Source organism: Narcine bancroftii, chromosome 12, assembly GCF_036971445.1.
Source record: "Narcine bancroftii isolate sNarBan1 chromosome 12, sNarBan1.hap1, whole genome shotgun sequence".
Lineage (NCBI taxonomy): Eukaryota > Metazoa > Chordata > Chondrichthyes > Torpediniformes > Narcinidae > Narcine > Narcine bancroftii.
This window is the reverse complement of record NC_091480.1, coordinates 12,844,962-12,863,171: the sequence shown is the minus strand read 5'-3', so window position 1 is coordinate 12,863,171 and position 18,210 is coordinate 12,844,962. Positions and strand designations below refer to the sequence as shown.

Genomic DNA, 18,210 nt, shown 5'->3' with positions numbered 1-18,210 from the left:
CATCGATGTGTTTCCAGTTATTTCCCCATTGTATTTTCGATGAATGCTATTCACTGTTGCAGTCTACATCTTCGCAATCAACCAGTCTTTGGAATTGTGTTAACTTACTGAGTGGAGATTAACTTGATTACACACATTGTCTCGCTTTTGCTGGGTGAAACCTACACGATATTGACCTTGTTACTTATAGAGAGTTTACTGGTGCCTTTGAATTGAATGATTTTAAAACCATTCCCTTCTCTTTTGTGGCATGAATCAAGTTGAGACTGGTCCCAAAATGCAAACAGAGAGGAAAGGAAATTTTTGAATATATCTACAATACAAAGATAAAAATTAGGACTACTCTGGCTGGACAGTATTTGTGGTGGGAGAGAAACAGAATTAATATCTCATATTGGTGACCTTGTGGTGACCCACTTACCAGCAAGCGAACTGGCTCCCAAAATGGCGGACGTGCTGTGGAAAACGCAGGAAATTGACCTGCATCCAACACCGGTTTTTATCTGAGTTATCCACGTGACAGAAGCAGTGATGTAATAGGCCCAGCATGCAAGCCTGGAGGGATCAGTCTTGCACTAGACTCCACAGGTACATCGACTTTCCCCGCAAATACATTGACTTGACAACATGTACACCGATGCCACAGCGTGTCCACCAACGTCAGTACAGAATACTTCGCTGCAACCTTTTGGGGAGAGTTGACAGCATTGTGGAGATTATAAAATGAAAATAGTGTGACTGGGTGCTTGATGGATGATTCCAAATTGATGAGGGTCTGTGACTCGATGACCAGGATTGGCAAATGCTAAAGTGAATCAAGTTCTGAGGTGCACAGAAAAGAGGTTGGGGGGCGGGTGGGGAAGGGATCGACAAGGGAAAGTTTGTGGTAGGATGGAACTCATAATTAGTCTCTCAATTAATATATAAACACAAGTAACCATACCAGTGTTTATAAATTATTCTTGAGGTTATTTAATTTAAAAAATGCTTATGTTCCATTACAATCCATATAGACATGGGAAGAATGTACAAACTCCTAACAGCCAGCAGTGGATTCGAACCCGGTTTGCTGGAGCTGTAACAGCATGGGGCTAACCACTACAATAACCATGCTGCCCAAGAAATGAATAAAATATATAGTGCCTACACCCTGCAGTAGAATGTATATATATATTTCATTTGAATATTTAAGATTCAGGAAGGATTTGACAATGTAGATGTTGAAAGAACCTAGGAGCATAATATGATTGGTCAGTCATTTGGGACTGGGTGTGTAGAAACAAGCAAATGTAAATGTCTGCTATTTGCTATTAGGGAATCTGTGGAAGCTCTGACATTGAGTATGTTCAAGGCTTTCAAAGGAATTAAAGACAATAGGATCAGTGGAAAAGTGGACTGGAAGCAAGAATCAGCTGTGAGCTTATTGGGCGGAGGAGTGGGGTTTAGAGTCTGTTCTTATGGAAGAATGAAGAACCAGACAGTTCACTTCTCATGTGGGAAGCAGCAACACTTACATCTGGCTAGTCTTCATCGGCGACAGATCAGCCTTCAACACCATCATTCTCTCAGTGTTGGTCAACTAGCTCCAGTGTTGTCTCTGCAACTGGATCCTTGACTTCCTTATCAGAAGGCCACAATCAGTACAAATCAGAAACAACATATCTTCCTCACTGATGATCAACAAAGGTGCACCTCAAGGCTCCGTGATTAGCCCACTGCTCTACTCACTCTGCACCCATGTCTGTGTGGCCAGGCACAATTCAAATTATGTCTACAAACTTGCCAATGACTCCACAGCCATCAGCAGATTCACAGGTGGCAATGAAGAAGGGTGCAGGGGGGAGACAGTTGAGTGGTGTCACATCAACTTAGGACTCAACTTTAGCAAAACCAAAGAGCTGATTGTGGACTTCAGGAGGAAATCCGGAGAACACGAACCAGCCCTCATCGAGGGATCAGCAGTGGAGAGGGTAAAGAGCTTCAAATTCTTGGGTGCCAACGTCTCGGAAGTCGATGCAATCATGGAGAAGGCCGCCAGCGGCTACACTTCATGAGGAGTTTGAGAAGATTTGGTGTGGGTACATCACCAAACCTCAGAAAATTTCTACAGGAGAGCATTCTGTCTTGTTGCATCACTGGCTAGTAGACAGGTGCCAATGAACAGGGCAGGAACATACTCCAGAGAGATGTTAACTCAGCCAGTGACACCCGTATTCACTCTATTGAGAACATCTACAAGAGGCAGTGTCGGAAGAAAACAGCCCCAATCCTCAAGGACCTCCACCACCAGCCAGGCCCTCTTCACTCCGCTACCATCAGGAAGGAGGTACAGGAGCCTGAAGAGGAGTACTCAGCAGAACAGAAACAGCATCTTCCCCTCCGCCATCAGATTTATGAGTGGACAATGAACCACAGTCATGACCTATTTTCTTATTTTTGAAATGTGAATTTTTAGCAATATTTGCTGCTGTAAAACAACAAATTTTGTGATGTGTTCATGACAATAGCACCTCAAGGGCAAGTTATCCTCTGCAAGGACGGTACCGGGAAAACTTGTGGAAAGCAAGTGATCGACTTGTAATGGCTAAAGTAGCATCAAATTCTTGTGGGCTTAATGGCATTCTGTAAAATGCCTGAAGGAATTCAGTATCTAACTCTGAGATGGAAAGTGTAGTCACAGCTTCTTTACAAAAATAACTTCACGTGTTTTTGGTGAGAAGTTGCTGGCTTTAACAAGCTGATCACATTGGCTGCTCCACATTGAGAGATAGAGGAGGTGTAGATGGAAGAGCCATTTTATCAAGCAAAAACTCAGAGCTGGAGCAGGAGTATGCATTGTGAAGGCAAACTGCAAATATAATGTCACCTGTCTCCCTCAGGTTCTTCTTCCAGCAGTCAACACAAGCGTGGGATCAACAATGAACAGTTATCCTTATAGATTGCAGGTTTTCAGATTTATTGTCAGAGCACATCACATACAACCCTGATTCTTTTTTTCCTGCCAGCGAGGCAGTTGCCACTTATTGGCAGTGCAAAAAAAAAACTGCACTCAACATACACATGTAAACAAATAATGAACTGTAAACAAATTTTCAGAGAGAGAAAAAAATCAACTATGTGCAAAAGTGTGAGTCCTTAAATGAGTCCCTGATTGAGTTTGTGGTTGAGGAGTCTAATAGTGGAGGGGGAGCAGCTGTTCCTGAACCTGGTGGGGTGAGTCTTGTGGCACATAGACCTCTTTCCTGATGGCAGCAATGAGAACAGAGCGGTGTGGATCCTTGCTGATTCCTGCTGCTCTCCGATGGCAGCGCTCCCTGTAGATGTGGTCGATGGGAGGGTGAAAAAGAGACACTTTTAGAAACTTATATAAAAAAAATCTTGTATGACGTTCCACAAGTCATCATTGTGTTCTCTGATTTCTTGAGACCTCAATTTCTTTGACCCATTGAATCCATACAGACCTATCAATTGCCCATTGACGCTAGTTCTTCACTCATCCCATTTTATTCTCCTATTAACTCCCCCAGATTCTACCACTTATCTCCACCCCAGGATCAATTTACTTCAGCCAATTAACCTCCCAACCTTTGGGATGTCTTGGAGGAAACTAGACTATCTCAGGAAAAACCATGCAGTCAGAGAGAGAGCATGCACACTCCACTCTCAGTTAGGATTCAGCCCTGGGTCTCTGACACTGCAAGGCAGCGGCTTTACAAACTACATGGCTGTGTTGTACCCTACCTATCCATTCTGCAAGTCTACCAGTAGCTCTCCATTGTGTCAGATCACATGCTAGTAATTACATGGCCAGTAGTCTCGTGAAATAAGTGCAGTTGCTTGTGATCTCAGTCCTATTTTTGCAATAAAATTGCCCCACCATTTTGTTTGGACAACTGCCAACATTTTGCTCAGACCTCGATGAAGGGCTCAAGAATCATTGGTTATGTATCTTTAACTTTGCTCTATAAAGTACACAGTTGGACCCGCTGACTTTCTCCATCGTTGGGGTTTTACTACAATCAAGGTGTCTGCGGACTTTTGTGTTTTACTCCTGTTTCTGCAATGGTGGGACCGAGTTCTCTCCTGGAGAGAGAGAGAGAGAGAGAGAGAGAGAGAGAGAGTGGGATAATCTGAGGGAAAAATCACTCCAGAGCTTTCTGAGTTGGTGAGAGCAGAGAATATTTTTCTTCAGGATCATGAGATTGAGAGATGTGATACGAAAGGAAACAAGGTCTCAATACTCGTTGTCGGGAGAGAAGATAAAAATCAGTCCGCATGTAATGATTTGTCATTGCCAATTCCCAACTCACTTGCCTCCAGGATCCCTTTCGTTGCTGTGATAAATAACCTTTGAATCCAAAAGTCATGACTTTTAATTAACGGCATTCGCACATGGCTAGTAATGGGACGAATCATTCTGTGAAATATCGTGGCTTTGGCAGTCACACAGGCACTCAGCAAGCAGTGTGTTACAGTTGCCATGGAGAGCTCCTGATTGAAAGGTACATTCAGAGTTCCTGAACCTCTTCTGCACTATAATTACAGAGCTCTCCTTTTGTTAAGCTTCTTGATTGTGAGAAACCAAGAAATCAGTCCATGGTGCCTATAATTCTGCATTATTTGTGTCGTGACACAGTTGTATGTTCAGGGATCTTAGCCATGCATGGCACTCTCTTTCTTCCTTTCACCACTCTCCATCCTGGAGATTGAGGAGCCAGCAGCATGAGGTTAGATGCAGTCCCTATTACTTGGTCAGCCAACTAACGTGCCTTCAAGGGAAGGGCATAAGCGCTGGATGTTGGGGAGAGATAAATCTGCCCGGCAGTTCATATTGTATAAATGCTGAAGTCTTACTGTCTCCCAGTACGACTTGACTCCATTTGGCATGCAGCATGGTAACAGGCCCTACTGGCTCAGGAACCCGTGCCGCCCAATTACACCCAGTTGTCCTAAAATCCCCGGTACGTTATGAAGGGTGGGAGGTAACCGGAGCAACCAGAAGAAACCCACACAGATGAGGAGAACATACAAACTCCTTACAGACTGCACCAGGTTGGAACGCCAGTCACTAGTGCTGTAACAGCATGCCGCAAATTGTGCCACCTTATTTTCTCCTTTGCCTCCCTGCCACTCCTTCTCCTTAAGGTGTGATTAAAATTTATGGTGATGACCAAGCTTTTGACTATCTGCCCTCACTATGTTAGAAATGTATTTGTTGACATAGCCGTACCTATTTATACAGGTATTGTAAAAACACAAAAATGCTAGAGAAGACTCAGCAGGTTCTCCCAGGTACCTTGAAGAAGGGTTCATGCCCGAAACATTGGTTGCATTGCTTTACCTCCTATGGACATCGTGTGACCTGCTGAGTTCACTAGCAATTTTGTGTTTTTACTACAATCACAACATCTGCAGACTTTGGTATTTAACCCACTACTTATTTATTGGTTCAGATATGGGTTCTACTGGCATGGTTAACAATTATTGCCCATTCCAGGGTGGCTTTGGGAAGGTGGTGGAGTGCCACTTTCTTTACCTGCTGTGGTCATTGTGCTGAAGGTGCTTCCGCAACTTTGGTGAAGGGGAGTTCCAGAAGTTGAACCAAACTGTAAAGAAGACAATCAGCGGTATGATTGCAAGGCAGGATGAACCTGCACGTGGTGTTGTTCACCATGCCTGCTGGCATAGCTTGGGAGGTGTTGGAGTAGCCTGGTGCATGCCATGCATTTTGTAGGTAGTGGACACTGCATTTGCTGTATGCTAGTAGACAAGGGCATGAATCTAAAAGGGGTAAGATACTGGAGTGACAGGAGGTGATGGACTCACTAGCTTCTGGCCAACACATGGCCATATAATGTAGATGCCTTCCGGTCTTTGATAAGGTACCCATCCTCTTCCGTAATCCCTTGTTACCGTCACTCCATGATCTAGGAACACCTTCACCCAAGACTACGTGGAACTGCAAAGAGTTGTGAATGCAGCTCAGGCCATCACACGAAACCCACCGCCATCAACTTCGTTCATGGCTCTCGCAGTCTCAGAAGAGTAGCCAACATACTAAAAGACTCATCTCGGCCTGGCCACGTTCTCTTCACACCCCTCCTATTGGGAAGAAGATTCCTGAGTACGAGACCCAGGTTTAATGACAGCTTCTTTCCTGCTGTTATCAGAGGTGTGAATGAACCTCACATCAGTAAGATTGTGTTGCTTCTTTTTATGACTCCCTGTATTTCTGCACTGTTTCTCACTTATTGTGCTGTGTCTGAGATGTCTAGCTGGAATGCTCACAAAACAAACTTTATCACCTCATCCCCATCTAATGGAAGCCTAATCACTGCAAGGATGAGAGCTATTATTCTCTGACTCTTGGGGTGAGAGATCCAGGTCTCTGCACTCCTTGGTGTGAATCACGATGTCTGGCCTGAATGGGCTGCCTCTGCTTTCAAGGTTATGTCAAACCATCAAACTAAACCAAAATGAGGGGGATTTCAAGATGCTTTAGATAATGAGAGGGATGTGTACAGCATTGGAGGAGGAAGAGGTGTGGTTCTCCTTCTTAGCACCCCCCCCCTTCAAGCATGTTCCCTTCAAGCATGTTTGCATGTGTTTAACCTGTCCAACAAAACCAGTTGAAATCCCTCCACTACACATCTACCATTCTGCCAGGGAGAGAGTGGAGAGCACCAAGTTCATTGGAGTTTGCTTAATTAGTGACCTACCATGGACATACAACATCTCCTCACTTGTCAGAAAGGCGCAACAGCAACTGCTTCCTGAGAAGACTGAAGCGGGCAAGGCTACCGGCCACCATTATGAGCTCCATCAAGAGGGTCGTGGCTGCTGTATCACAGTGGCTGCTGAGAAATTGATCAGAGGTCATAAGAGTGGCAAAGAGGATCACTGTAGTTTCCTTCCTCCCCCACCATCGATATGATCTAGCAGGTTGTTTGAAGAGGGCGTGGAAAATCATTGATGATCCTTTCCACCCTGCACACAGCACCTTTCAGCTGCTACCATCAGGAAAGAGATACAGGAGGATCAGAGCCAGCACCTCCACGCTGAGGAACAGCTTCTTCCCACAGACAGTGAGAATGGTGAAATGACCGACTCTCTTATTCATAGAACAAAAGTTATTTACTTATTTGTATATCTGAATACTTGTCCAGCATTTGTGTTGTTCATCTGAATGGTGTGTTATGATTAGTTATATGTCTGCGTATTTTGCACCGAGGACCAGAGAATGCTGTTTTTCGGGTTGTACCGGTGCTATCGGATGACAATAAACTTAAAAGTTCAGAGAATGCCCTCTTGTGGATTCTATGAACTGATTTTGAGGATGCCTCCTTGTTAATGGATAATAGAGTATTGATGTGTTGTTGAATCATACAGCACAGAAAGGGGCCATTCAGCCCACCACACCAATGCCAACCTTGAAGCACTTGTGTGATTTGTAATTAGCAGTGAGGTCCATTGAATCTGGAGTGAACATGCCCATGTCTACTGCCTAGCATTCTGAGCCCAACTCCTAATGCTGCAGAGCAAAAAAAAGTAAACTCATTGCACCTTTCACAATCTCGGTGCCTCGTAAATTCTTTGCAGCCAGTGAAAGCTGTAAAGTGGGCAGGTAAGTAATGTGCAGCGAGATCCCGTAAACAGCAGTGAGGTACATTTCATTTTAAACTGAAATGTAGACACAGCACGGTAACAGGCCATTTTGGCCCACAGGTCCGTACCGCCCAATTAACCAACGCTTTGAATGGTGGGAAGACCACGCAGAGACGGGGAGAGCGTACAAACTCCCTACAGATAGTGTGGGATTTGAACACCAGTCCTGATTGCTAGCACTGTAAGGGCGTTGCTTTAACTGCTATGCCAACCGTGCCCCCTGTAAAGGACAGGAGTGTGCAGCACTCCCTCAGAATGGCAGTGAATTGTGTTAGAATTTCTGTGTTGATCTAATTTCTTTCTCCCCTATTTTCTCCAGTGCTCCTTTCTGCCAAAATTCTCCATTTACATTGAAACAAAATATGAAGACAACAATGGATCCAATGACAACGTGAGTGCTTGTACAGATCTCATTATTAAACCACACTGGACATACATCTACTCTGAGTGAATGCTTGTCTGTCCTGTTCAAAGATTTAAATTTTAAAATATAGACAGGCAGCATGGTACCAGGCCCTTCCAGCCCTTGAGCCCATGCTGCTCAAATACCCCAATTAACCGACAACCCTTGTATGTTTTGAAGGGTGGGAGGAAACCGGAGAGCCGGGAGGAAATCCACCCAGACACGGGGAGAGCGTACAAACTCCTGACAGACAGCGCCAGATTCAAACTGATGCTGTAATATTGTTACACTAACCGTTCCACCCTCGGTCTGCTCAGTCTATACTTCCTGTAAATTTCCAGGGACCCTAAGTTAACAAGGACAGCCTGTACCACACTTATGTCTGGGTTTCCTGGACCAGTTGCTCTTTCTCATACCAGGCAAAATAATAAATCCTGAGTTATAGCCAAAAGATTTCAAATGCTTTGTCCAGGCAGCATGACTGGAATGGAGGGATGAAGGATATTTGCTGTTCACTCCTCTCCCACTGCTCGGCTGTGGGAAGAGACAGTGACATCAGGGATGGGGAGAAGATTATGGTATTGTGGATATCCAATGGCTTGAGTCTCTAATTTGACAGTGGGTGTGGTATCCAAAATCTGTTCACTGGATTCCCTTTCTCTATCATCTCCCATTGGCCCTCTCTCCTACGAGTTTAGCAACCTACCCCAACTCCTGCACCTTGTTTTACTACCACCCAGAGACAGCTGTCATTTGCAACTCATTCTGGTTGGATAAACAACCAGCAGCCACAGCAAAGGAGAAAAACTCCCCATGACGACTTCACTCATCAGTGGAGAGAGGGGTCCAGTGGGTGGGGGCAGCAACCCATTGAGTGTTTATTGTGGAATCAGAGAGAAGTCACAGTGTAGAGGATAATGAGACTATACTTGGTCTATGTAGGAACAATCCACTCCCTTATTCTTCCTTCAAAGCCCTGCATATTATTTTCCTTTCAAGTATTTATCCAATTCCCTTTCTGAATGCAACATTGGAATCTGCCTTTTGCTGCGACCTCCGGCTTTACATTCCAGACCCAAACCGCTTGCTGAATTAAAACGGTTTTCCTGACATCACTTTTGGTTCTTTTGCCAATCGCCTTCATGCATGCCCTTTGCATTTGAATCCTACAGTACTGGAAACAGCGTCTCTTCATCTAGCCCGCCTGATCCCTGTGATTTTAAATGCTTTTCCCATCCTCGTCTAGTCCGATGAGAGTTCCTCCACCCAATCCCCAGTACTTAAGCCGTTCATCCTTAGAAGCATTCTCATCAAACTATGGCCTATATGCTGCAACGCCAGTTACTGACATATCTCTCCCATCCAGAGACCATGCCATTAAAATCCATTAGTTATATTTTGTCATGGAAGTTGAAAGAGGTGAGGGCTGCCTCTCCTGTATAGTGTAGGAAGATCCAATATACATGGAAACCTTATCTGGCCGCTGGTTTTGCAATGGCGTGTTACGGCCATGGTGCGTCCACTCAGTCACTCACTCATTCCTTTCTCCTCCCTGCAGATTTTTGACTCTGACAAAAACCACATGGATCATGAGGTGTGCTTTCTAGACATTGCCTACGATGAAATCCCAGACCGCTACTACAAGAGTTCAGAGGTGAGTCCTTCACCCTTTTGCTGTCAAGAAACAGAGGCACTGCAAAGCCAGCGACACCATCCTGCCTGGGTTACACGATGATGCTCCTCCAGCAGGTGCACACACACCGGTGCACACAACGCAGGTGTAACTGTTGCAGGCACCACCCACAAACATAATGGCAGCACGTGTAACACATATGCACATACATGCTGCTTGCACATGTCGCCAGCACCACACACACAGACACCACCTGTAAATGCGAGAACTTCAGAATCATTGAAAAGTCCCGGCAAACAAAGAGCCCGAGGTCTCTGTGCCAGCCAGTCCCACCTACACCTCCTCCCCAACAACTTTCTTCTTTCTCAGCTTTTATCCACTTCTCTTCTGAACACTGCAGTTGAATTTGCCTTCCCCGCTGTTCTTGGAAGGGACGATGAATACAATCGTAACATCCATAAATCACCTCCAGTTGTGTTAACCCCTGAGACTGGAGATGTCCAAGGAAACATATCTCAGCTCTTTTTCAGGTGCTTGTGTAGCTCTCAAGTGCTTTGGCTGGATATTTTTCAATCTCTGTTTCACTCTGCCTGTTTATGTTGGACTTGACCTCTCTCGGCTTTCTATGTTCAGGGGTTCTCCTACCACATAAAGGATTATTGTCTCTCTCAGTGGATGGTTAAGGTGCTGTCTAATGGAGAAATGATTTACTTATTTAGGAATAGGAGTAGTCTCTTCAGTCATCCAAGGTTCCTCAGAATCAGATTCAATGCCACAAACACGTGTTTGTTGTTTTGTGGTCTCAAAAATTGTGATAAATTATATTTCAATACATACACTATTTAAAAATAAATAATTAATGTGAAAGAAGGGGTGGGGGGGGAAAGTGAGGTAGTGTCTGTGGTTCATTGTCCATTCAGAAATCTGATGATGGCGAGGAATAAGCTGGTTTTGAACCATTAGATTCTCCTGCACCTCATTACTGATGGGAGCTGTGAGAAATGATCCTGGATGGTGGGGGACTTGATGATAGAGTCTATTTTCTTGAGACACCATCTCTTATAGACGTCCTTAATGGACACTGGTGCCCGTGATGGCGATGGGCGAGTTCACAATTCTCTGTAGGGTTTTTTTCCCCCTCTTCTGTGCCTTGGCACCTCCACACCAGACAGTGATGCAACCAGTCATAATGCTCTCCACGGTACACCTGTAGAAATTTCAAGTGCCTTTGGTGACGGACCAAATCTCCTCAAACTCCTAATGGCTGGCGAGCCGCCTTCTTGATTGCATTGACATGGAGGCCCCAGGTCAGGAATTTGAGCTTCCTCCACCATCAGTTAAGATCACGGCTGATATAATTGTAATCTCACCTGTACACTCTTGCCTACCCACAAGGACCTTTCAGCTCCTTGCAAAGGAAGAATTTATCCATTTCCGCATCATTAAAAATATTCAGAGACTCCGCTTCCATGTCCATTTTATGAAGAGAGGTTGGTAGACTCACCGCGCTGTGAGAAAGTAAAGAAAGCATCCCTGCTTTATCAGTGAAGGACAGAAACGTCAGAAATGGTCCCTGGCTGTTCTTATCTTTGAAGAAGTCCCAAATACTTTTATTAATGGACTGGGTGTGGGTGTCATTGGCAAGTCCACCATTTATTGCCCTTGTTTCCTCTCAGAGTTGAGAGGAGCCCAAAAACCAGCCTCAATAGATATGCCCCACAACCCAAAGGGGTACTTAAAAGTAGTTTTTAATTATATTTGAACAAGAAAACAGAATTAAACTTTAACTTATTACTATCAACTTACTTAACCTACTTATTCCCCCCCCCCCCCAATACTAAGTGCAGGTGTGTGTAATGTGAGTATAAGCTTAGAAAAATTCTTTGGATCACAGTCCAATCTCACTGGTTGTAGGCAATTCTTGTACTGTGCACAGAAGTTAGCATTAATAAAGTTCACCAGGGTTTGGTGCTTAACAGGCAAATGGTTACCACTCAGGAGGGTTCTGGTGGGTTTTCTGAGAGAGATTCCTTTTGTTTCAGGAGTGATTCCTTTCCAATCAGTCTTGCTGATGAAACCTGCCCCCTTCGGGGTTCTCCAGATGATCCTCTTTCTTTCAGGTCACCTTTCAGACAGCTTGCCTTCTCCTTTGACCAGGCAGTCTTCCAAACGTTTGCCAGCTTGTCCCTCTGGAACCGATTTCTCTGTCTCTCCTTCTCTCTCACTCCCTCCCTCTCTGAGAGCAAAACTGTTTTCCTCTTGCCTGCAAAGATCTCACGCTCTCCCAGACCAGACAAGGTGCTGAATGTTGCTACTTTGTTGTATAAAAGTCCTGCAAAAATGTTTGTGTGCCCGATATTCTAACAATTCCTCCCAAACCACCTCTAAATACTCTGTCACACCCTCCACTGTTCTTTTTTGCCACCATGAAGATGCAATGGTGTTCATTTATAGTGACCCAAGAGGGAGTTCCCTTCCATTCTTTCTTTCTTGATTTGTATAGAATTGCTTATTGGTTCTTGAACCAAACAGCCTGATGAGTTTAACAATATAGCAGGCCATTCTGGCCTGTAAAACATTTGCTGCCCAACGACACCTGATTAACCCACCAACCCTGTATGTTTTGGAGGGTGGGAGGAAACCGCAGAGTACCCAAAAAAATCCCATGCTGACTCGGGGAGAACATACGAACTCCTTACGGTGCTGGATTCGAACACGGATTGCAGGCGTCGTAATGGTGTGGCGCTCGCCGCACCATTGGCTGCACATGGATTGTTCTTTTAGTTGGACCCAGTTTAACTTTCTGCCGGATTTCTTCTGCCTACAGGACCTCAGGTACTTTGCTTCAGTGAAGACAGGCCGGGGTCCTCTGAAGGAGGGTTGGAGGGATGAGCCCTTGCCTGTAATGTGCTCCTACAAACTCGTGACTGTCAAATTTGAAGTCTGGGGACTTCAAACAAGAGTAGAGCAGTTTGTGCAGAAGGTGAGTGAGACCGAGAGAGGATCGAGCTTGAAAGTAGTTGTTACTGGAATTCCTTCTGATTCTGTTTGAGATGTATGTTTTAATCACTTTGTAATGAGTTATCGATGATCTCGCCTTTAAGAATCTCTATTCTAAAGGATAGATTCTGTATGTATTAAACCATCAGCTACCGCTAGTTTTAAGGCTCAGTTTGAAGCCAATGAACTCAGCCATGACATTAGAGGGGGGAGGGAATGGATGCCTCGGTGGGGGGAAGAGGGGCAACCCCTTAATGTCACATTTCCAATACATTTGGGCCTAACTGACAGCTGACAGGGTGGTGTTTATAGAATTGTGTGATGGTTTTTAAAAAAAAGCATAGAAGGAAAGCAAGAGATTGCAGTTTCTGGAATTTGGAGGAAAACCAAAATGGGTGAAGTAGCAACGGTCGGAGGAAAAAAATTGTCAACATTTCAGGTGGAGCTCTGACCCGAAATGTTGACATTTCTCTTTCTCCAGTAGAAGACCATATAGCAAATTGTTTCAACTTCTGTCCTGTACCAGGATATTAACTGATTCCTTTGGATGGTGTCCAAGATTGTTCTTGCACCCATTCATAGGTACCCAAAAGAAAAACCTGCCAGGAAGCACTATAAGTCTTACTAGTTGACCTGTTACAGGTTTCTCTTGTCTATCTGGAGCAGTAGAAGAACTGATCATTTTAATCAGTTTAAATCTGTCCACTGTCAATTTTTTTTAAAAAAATGAAGCACATTGGAGATTTATGGACTATATAAGTGAACCCATATGGAACAGGAGGATCCTCCATGTGTTATGCTGCTCTTGGTCAAGCCAGCTTGGCCTAGACTGCACTGAACCACTTTTTCTTGCTTAGCCCCACTGACCTGCTTTCAGTCCATAGCCCTTCATACCTATCCCATCCATATACCTGTCCAAATTTCCCTTAAATGTTAAAATTGAGCTGCATCTACCACTTCAGCTGGAAGCTCGTTCCACACTCCCACCACTCTGAGTGAAGATGTTCCTTCTAAACTTTTCCCCTTTCACCCTTAACCCATGCCCTCTTGTTTGAGTCTCACTCACCCTCAATGGAAAAAGCTTATCTGCATTTACTCTGTCAATCCCCCCTCATAATTTTAAATACCTCTATCAAATCTCCCCTCATTCTTCTACACTCCAAGTCCTAACCTGTTTCCCTGTAACACAATCCCTGAAGTCCTGGCAACATCCTAGTCAATATTCTCTGCACTCTCTATCCTATTGATATCCTTCCTGTAGTTAGGTGACCAAAACTACACACAATACAGGTGCACGATCCTTTATCCAGAACCCTTGGGGGACAGTGTGTTCTGAATTTTGGATTTTTCCGGATTTCGGAAAGCCAGATTTAAGCCCACCCGAATTGTGCTACCGTATCCATCCCCACCCCCTTCGAGTAGCCCTGCTGTCTCCCCCAACCCCTCGCCCACCCAACTTGCACTGCTGGTCCCTCACCCTCCCGCCCACCTGACTTGCGCTGCCGATCTCTCCCTCTCGCCCGCCCGACTCACGATGCCACCTCTCTCCCCACTTGCCAGATTTTGGAGCTTTCCAGATTTTAGATGTCTGGATAAAGGATCGTGTACCTGTACTCCAAAATTGGCCTCACAGCTTTATACAACTTTAGCATAACATCCCAACTCTTGAACTCAATAAGGGAGAAATAATTGGGTAGCTGATAGTCAGCACGGACTCCATGGGCCGAAGGGTCCATTTCCATGAGGTGTCTCTGATTCTATCTGTGATTCATATTAGAGACAATTAACTACAGCCAATTAACATATCAACCAGCACATCTTTAGGGTTTGATTTCTTTGTCTCCAAAGTTGCCCGGTGATCCCTTGGAATGTCTGACTTTGATTTGGGAAATTAGCAAAGTTCCTGAGATTCTGGGTCACTGGGGGCAGAATAAGGCCCACTCCCCAGAACCATATGTTTGGTGTTGTTATCAGGACTGTGTGTGTGCCTTGTTAGAGCCCACAGTGTGTGACCTCGGCATTCTCAACATCAGTTTGACTTCCAAAATTTGTGTCAATGGAACAATTTTAACCAAACCAAGGTGATTGAAGCAGGTACATCCTGTCTGATATTCTCGCAATGTTGAGAAAGGAATGGAATTAGCATTACGCCCATTCCTGTGGGACTTCCCCTCTTGGCAAGCTCAGTTAAAATCGTGCACCAAGTGAGAGCAGGAAAGGACTCTAGGCTGAAAGCCTGCTGGTGGAGACCAACAAGACACACTCAGGGATGACGGGGAAGCCTCCCCAGCCCCATGCCAGCATGGTATGTGAAGCATTAAAAAATTACTTAAACAGATCAATTTTTGAGAGAGTGCAAGGACAGATTAGAGGAAAATAAAACAGTGTCGAATGCTGGTCATTTCCACCCCATCAAGATCTCCCATCTGCCTAGGAAAGAAAACCAACATACTGAAAGACCCCAATGGGGAGAAGGCTCGAGTGTGAAAACGCACATCCACCAGCTTCTTCCCCACAGCCACAAGCTCCTGAATGAGCCCCACAACACAGCTCTCATGCTGCCCTGGCCTGGTGCTAACTAATCTTCCTCTGTAATCCTATACTTTGTAATTGTGCTCTTTACACAGTCAGATAAATGTTAGAGATAACCTGTTAGCCTGCTCCCAGATGAACCCTTCCGACTGGACTAAGTATTTTGAGACCAAATTAAAAAGCTTGAGAAATGTATCCTCAAAGAGTAATGGATCTCTGGAATTCCCTGTGCCAGAGAATTGGGGGTGGGGAGGGGAAGAGGGAAAAGGTGATTAGATCATTAGAAAGATTTAAAGTGGAGGGGGAAACATTTTTGGAAGATCTGGCATTAAGGATTTTGGAGATAAGATCAGAGCAGACTTGAAAGGCAAGTGGCTTATTTCTGCTTCTATTTTTCTTGTGTTATAACGAGCTGGTAAGATGTCAGGATTCTTCCACAGCATTGACCGCAAGGATGATGTGTGCAAACACAGTGAACTCAGCCGGAAACATTTCAGTTCAGTCACTGCTGGTAGTCTGAATGTTTCAGCGTGTGTGAAGTTTCAGTCACGTTCTCACCATCAGAAGCTGTGCAGTGCGCCTCCACTTCCTGCTTGTTGGGAGATGCCAGTCTATCCGCCTTAGTTAATGCAACACTACCACGCTGATGCTAAGAAAAGAATGAATTCACAAATCACTTTATCGGTTTTATGATGGAAAGCCAAGTTTATTCTCATCCGATTGCACAAGTGCAATCTGACGAAACAGCCTTCTCCAGGTCCTCAGTGCAAAACACACAGCCAGGCATAACACACGTACAGACAAAGAATACATATGCAATTGAATGTAAATAGGAGAGTCTCGGATGGTTAGTGTGAGCAGTTCCTTTGGTCGTTCAGCACTCTCACTTCTGACCCTAACCCTAATGTGCGGGAAGAAGCTGCTCCTCAGCCTGGTGGTGCTGGGTCTGATCCTCCTGTATCTCTTTCCTGACGGGATCAGCTGAACAAGATACCTGTCACAAGGTACTTCACAGCCATTGAAGTATTTTTGATTGATGATGTCATTTTTAAATAAAAAATTAACCATACAGCAGGATAACAGGCCCTTCCCACCCATAAAACCTGTGCCGTCTAATTGCCCTCAATTACTCTCCCAACCCTGTATGATTTTGGAAGGTGCAAACAAACTCCCCCAAACAACGATACAATCATAACCAAATAATCATTATGGGGCAAATAGTTGCCTGCAAAATGAGTTAACTCTTCTACTTGTTTACATCCACCTGAGAGATCAAAGCATGGCCTAGAGTTCTACCCGGGTATAAAATTAAAACCTAGTGAGACCAGGAAGTGAACTAAACTCAAGGATGTAGAATTGTGTCCAAACCCTGTTAGCCCACTTACAGAAAAATTCCACAAAGGGCTGGTTAGACCACACATACATCAACATAGATCAAGAAAAGGAGATCTGACAAACAAAGCTCTACTCTTGGATAAATTACTGAGCTGATTGGCCTCTGCCCCTCCCAGTGTGCTTTAGCAGCATACATCCCCAACACCTTTAGTCAGGTGATTCTTGGCTTGGCTTCCCAGCAGAGAGACAGCATCTCTGACAGCACAACACTCCCCCAACATTGAACTTGACAGACAGCTTAAATTTTGTTTTCAAGCCTCTAGGGCAGGGCTTGAACCTACAACTCTTTGTCCCCGAGGCAAGGGCTCTTAACTATCCATTTGTAGGAGTCTCTTGGCTTCCCCCCCCACAGCATTCTTGGTGAGGGACACTCGGGGTGCAACTTCATCACCAAACTGACAGAATTGCCCCTCAATAGAGCTGGCACAGACACAGCGGGCCAAATGGCCTCCTGCGTTTTAAAGCCTGTGCCATTCTCTAATTCAGAGAATGTCCCTGAATCTGATCAAAAATTTTTAAGCAACTGATGAGACGTCACTGGGAGTATAATGAGCAGTTTCGGACTCCTCATTTAAGAAAAGATGTGCTCATTTTAGAGAGGCTTCGAAGGAAGATCACAAGGATGATTCTGGGAATTAAAGGATTATCATATGAGGAGCGTTTGTCAGCTCTTGGCCTGTATTCGTTGGAATTTAGGAGAATGGGGGGGGGGGGGAGCTCATTGGAACATTTCAAATGTTGAAAAATGTGGACAGAGTCAATGAAGGTAAGTTGTTTCCCATGGTGGGAGAGTCTCAGAGAAGAGAGCACAACTTCAGAATTGAAGGTCACCTGCTTAGAGATGCAGAGGAATTTCTTCACCAGCCAGAGGGTGGTAAATCTGTGGAATTTTTGGCCACAGATGGTTGTGAAGGCCAGGTCATTGGGTGTATTTAAATCCGAGATTGATAGGTTCTCAATTAGCCATTTATGGGAAGAATGCCGGGCAGTGGGGTTGAGTGGGAAAATGGATCAGCTCATGATGGAATGGCAGGGGCAGACTCGATGGGCTGAATAGCCTGTTTCTGCTCGTGCCTTATGGTCCAAGATGTTTTGCTTGGGCAAGGAAACGTTGTGTAGACATTCTGGAAATGCAGTGCATCTCCTGCTGGCTGGTCTAATACATGGTATGGTTTGGAATAAAGTATCATCCATAAAATATATTGCCACCCAGTGATAAAAATCACACAGCTCTGAAGGAAAGTGCTTTCATAGCAATGTTTTTTCCTAGATTCAGACACAGAGTCTGCATTAGAAGCATCCTGTTGGACCGATTACGGACTTTCCATCAGAATGAGATTGTCTCAAACAATCCCATGTGTACCAACCTCACACAGAGACTTGTGCCTCATGCTGAAGAGCTGGCTATTCTTTCCAGTAGCTGATCCTTACTGTTAAATTAAAAACTTCTTATCTCCTCTATGAGGGATGAATTACTTTAACAACATCAGATATCAATAGTTTAAACTCATCTCATTAGGGTTCTAGTTAAAAATCTCACATTTGGCAGGAAAGCCCTTTGACGTAATTTAAAAATGGTTGT

At 44.6% G+C, this 18,210-nt stretch overlaps 1 protein-coding gene across 1 annotated transcript in view; it reads left to right on the top strand.

The window, feature by feature from the left end:
• Positions 1–18,210, top strand: part of LOC138747116 (cytoplasmic phosphatidylinositol transfer protein 1-like) — a 185,449-nt gene that overhangs the window by 140,044 nt on the left and 27,195 nt on the right. The window contains exons 6-8 of the mRNA XM_069906061.1: positions 7,985–8,056; positions 9,627–9,722; positions 12,529–12,684. Coding sequence (XP_069762162.1) covers positions 7,985–8,056; positions 9,627–9,722; positions 12,529–12,684 — 324 coding nt within the window. The remainder of the gene's footprint in view (positions 1–7,984; positions 8,057–9,626; positions 9,723–12,528; positions 12,685–18,210) is intronic.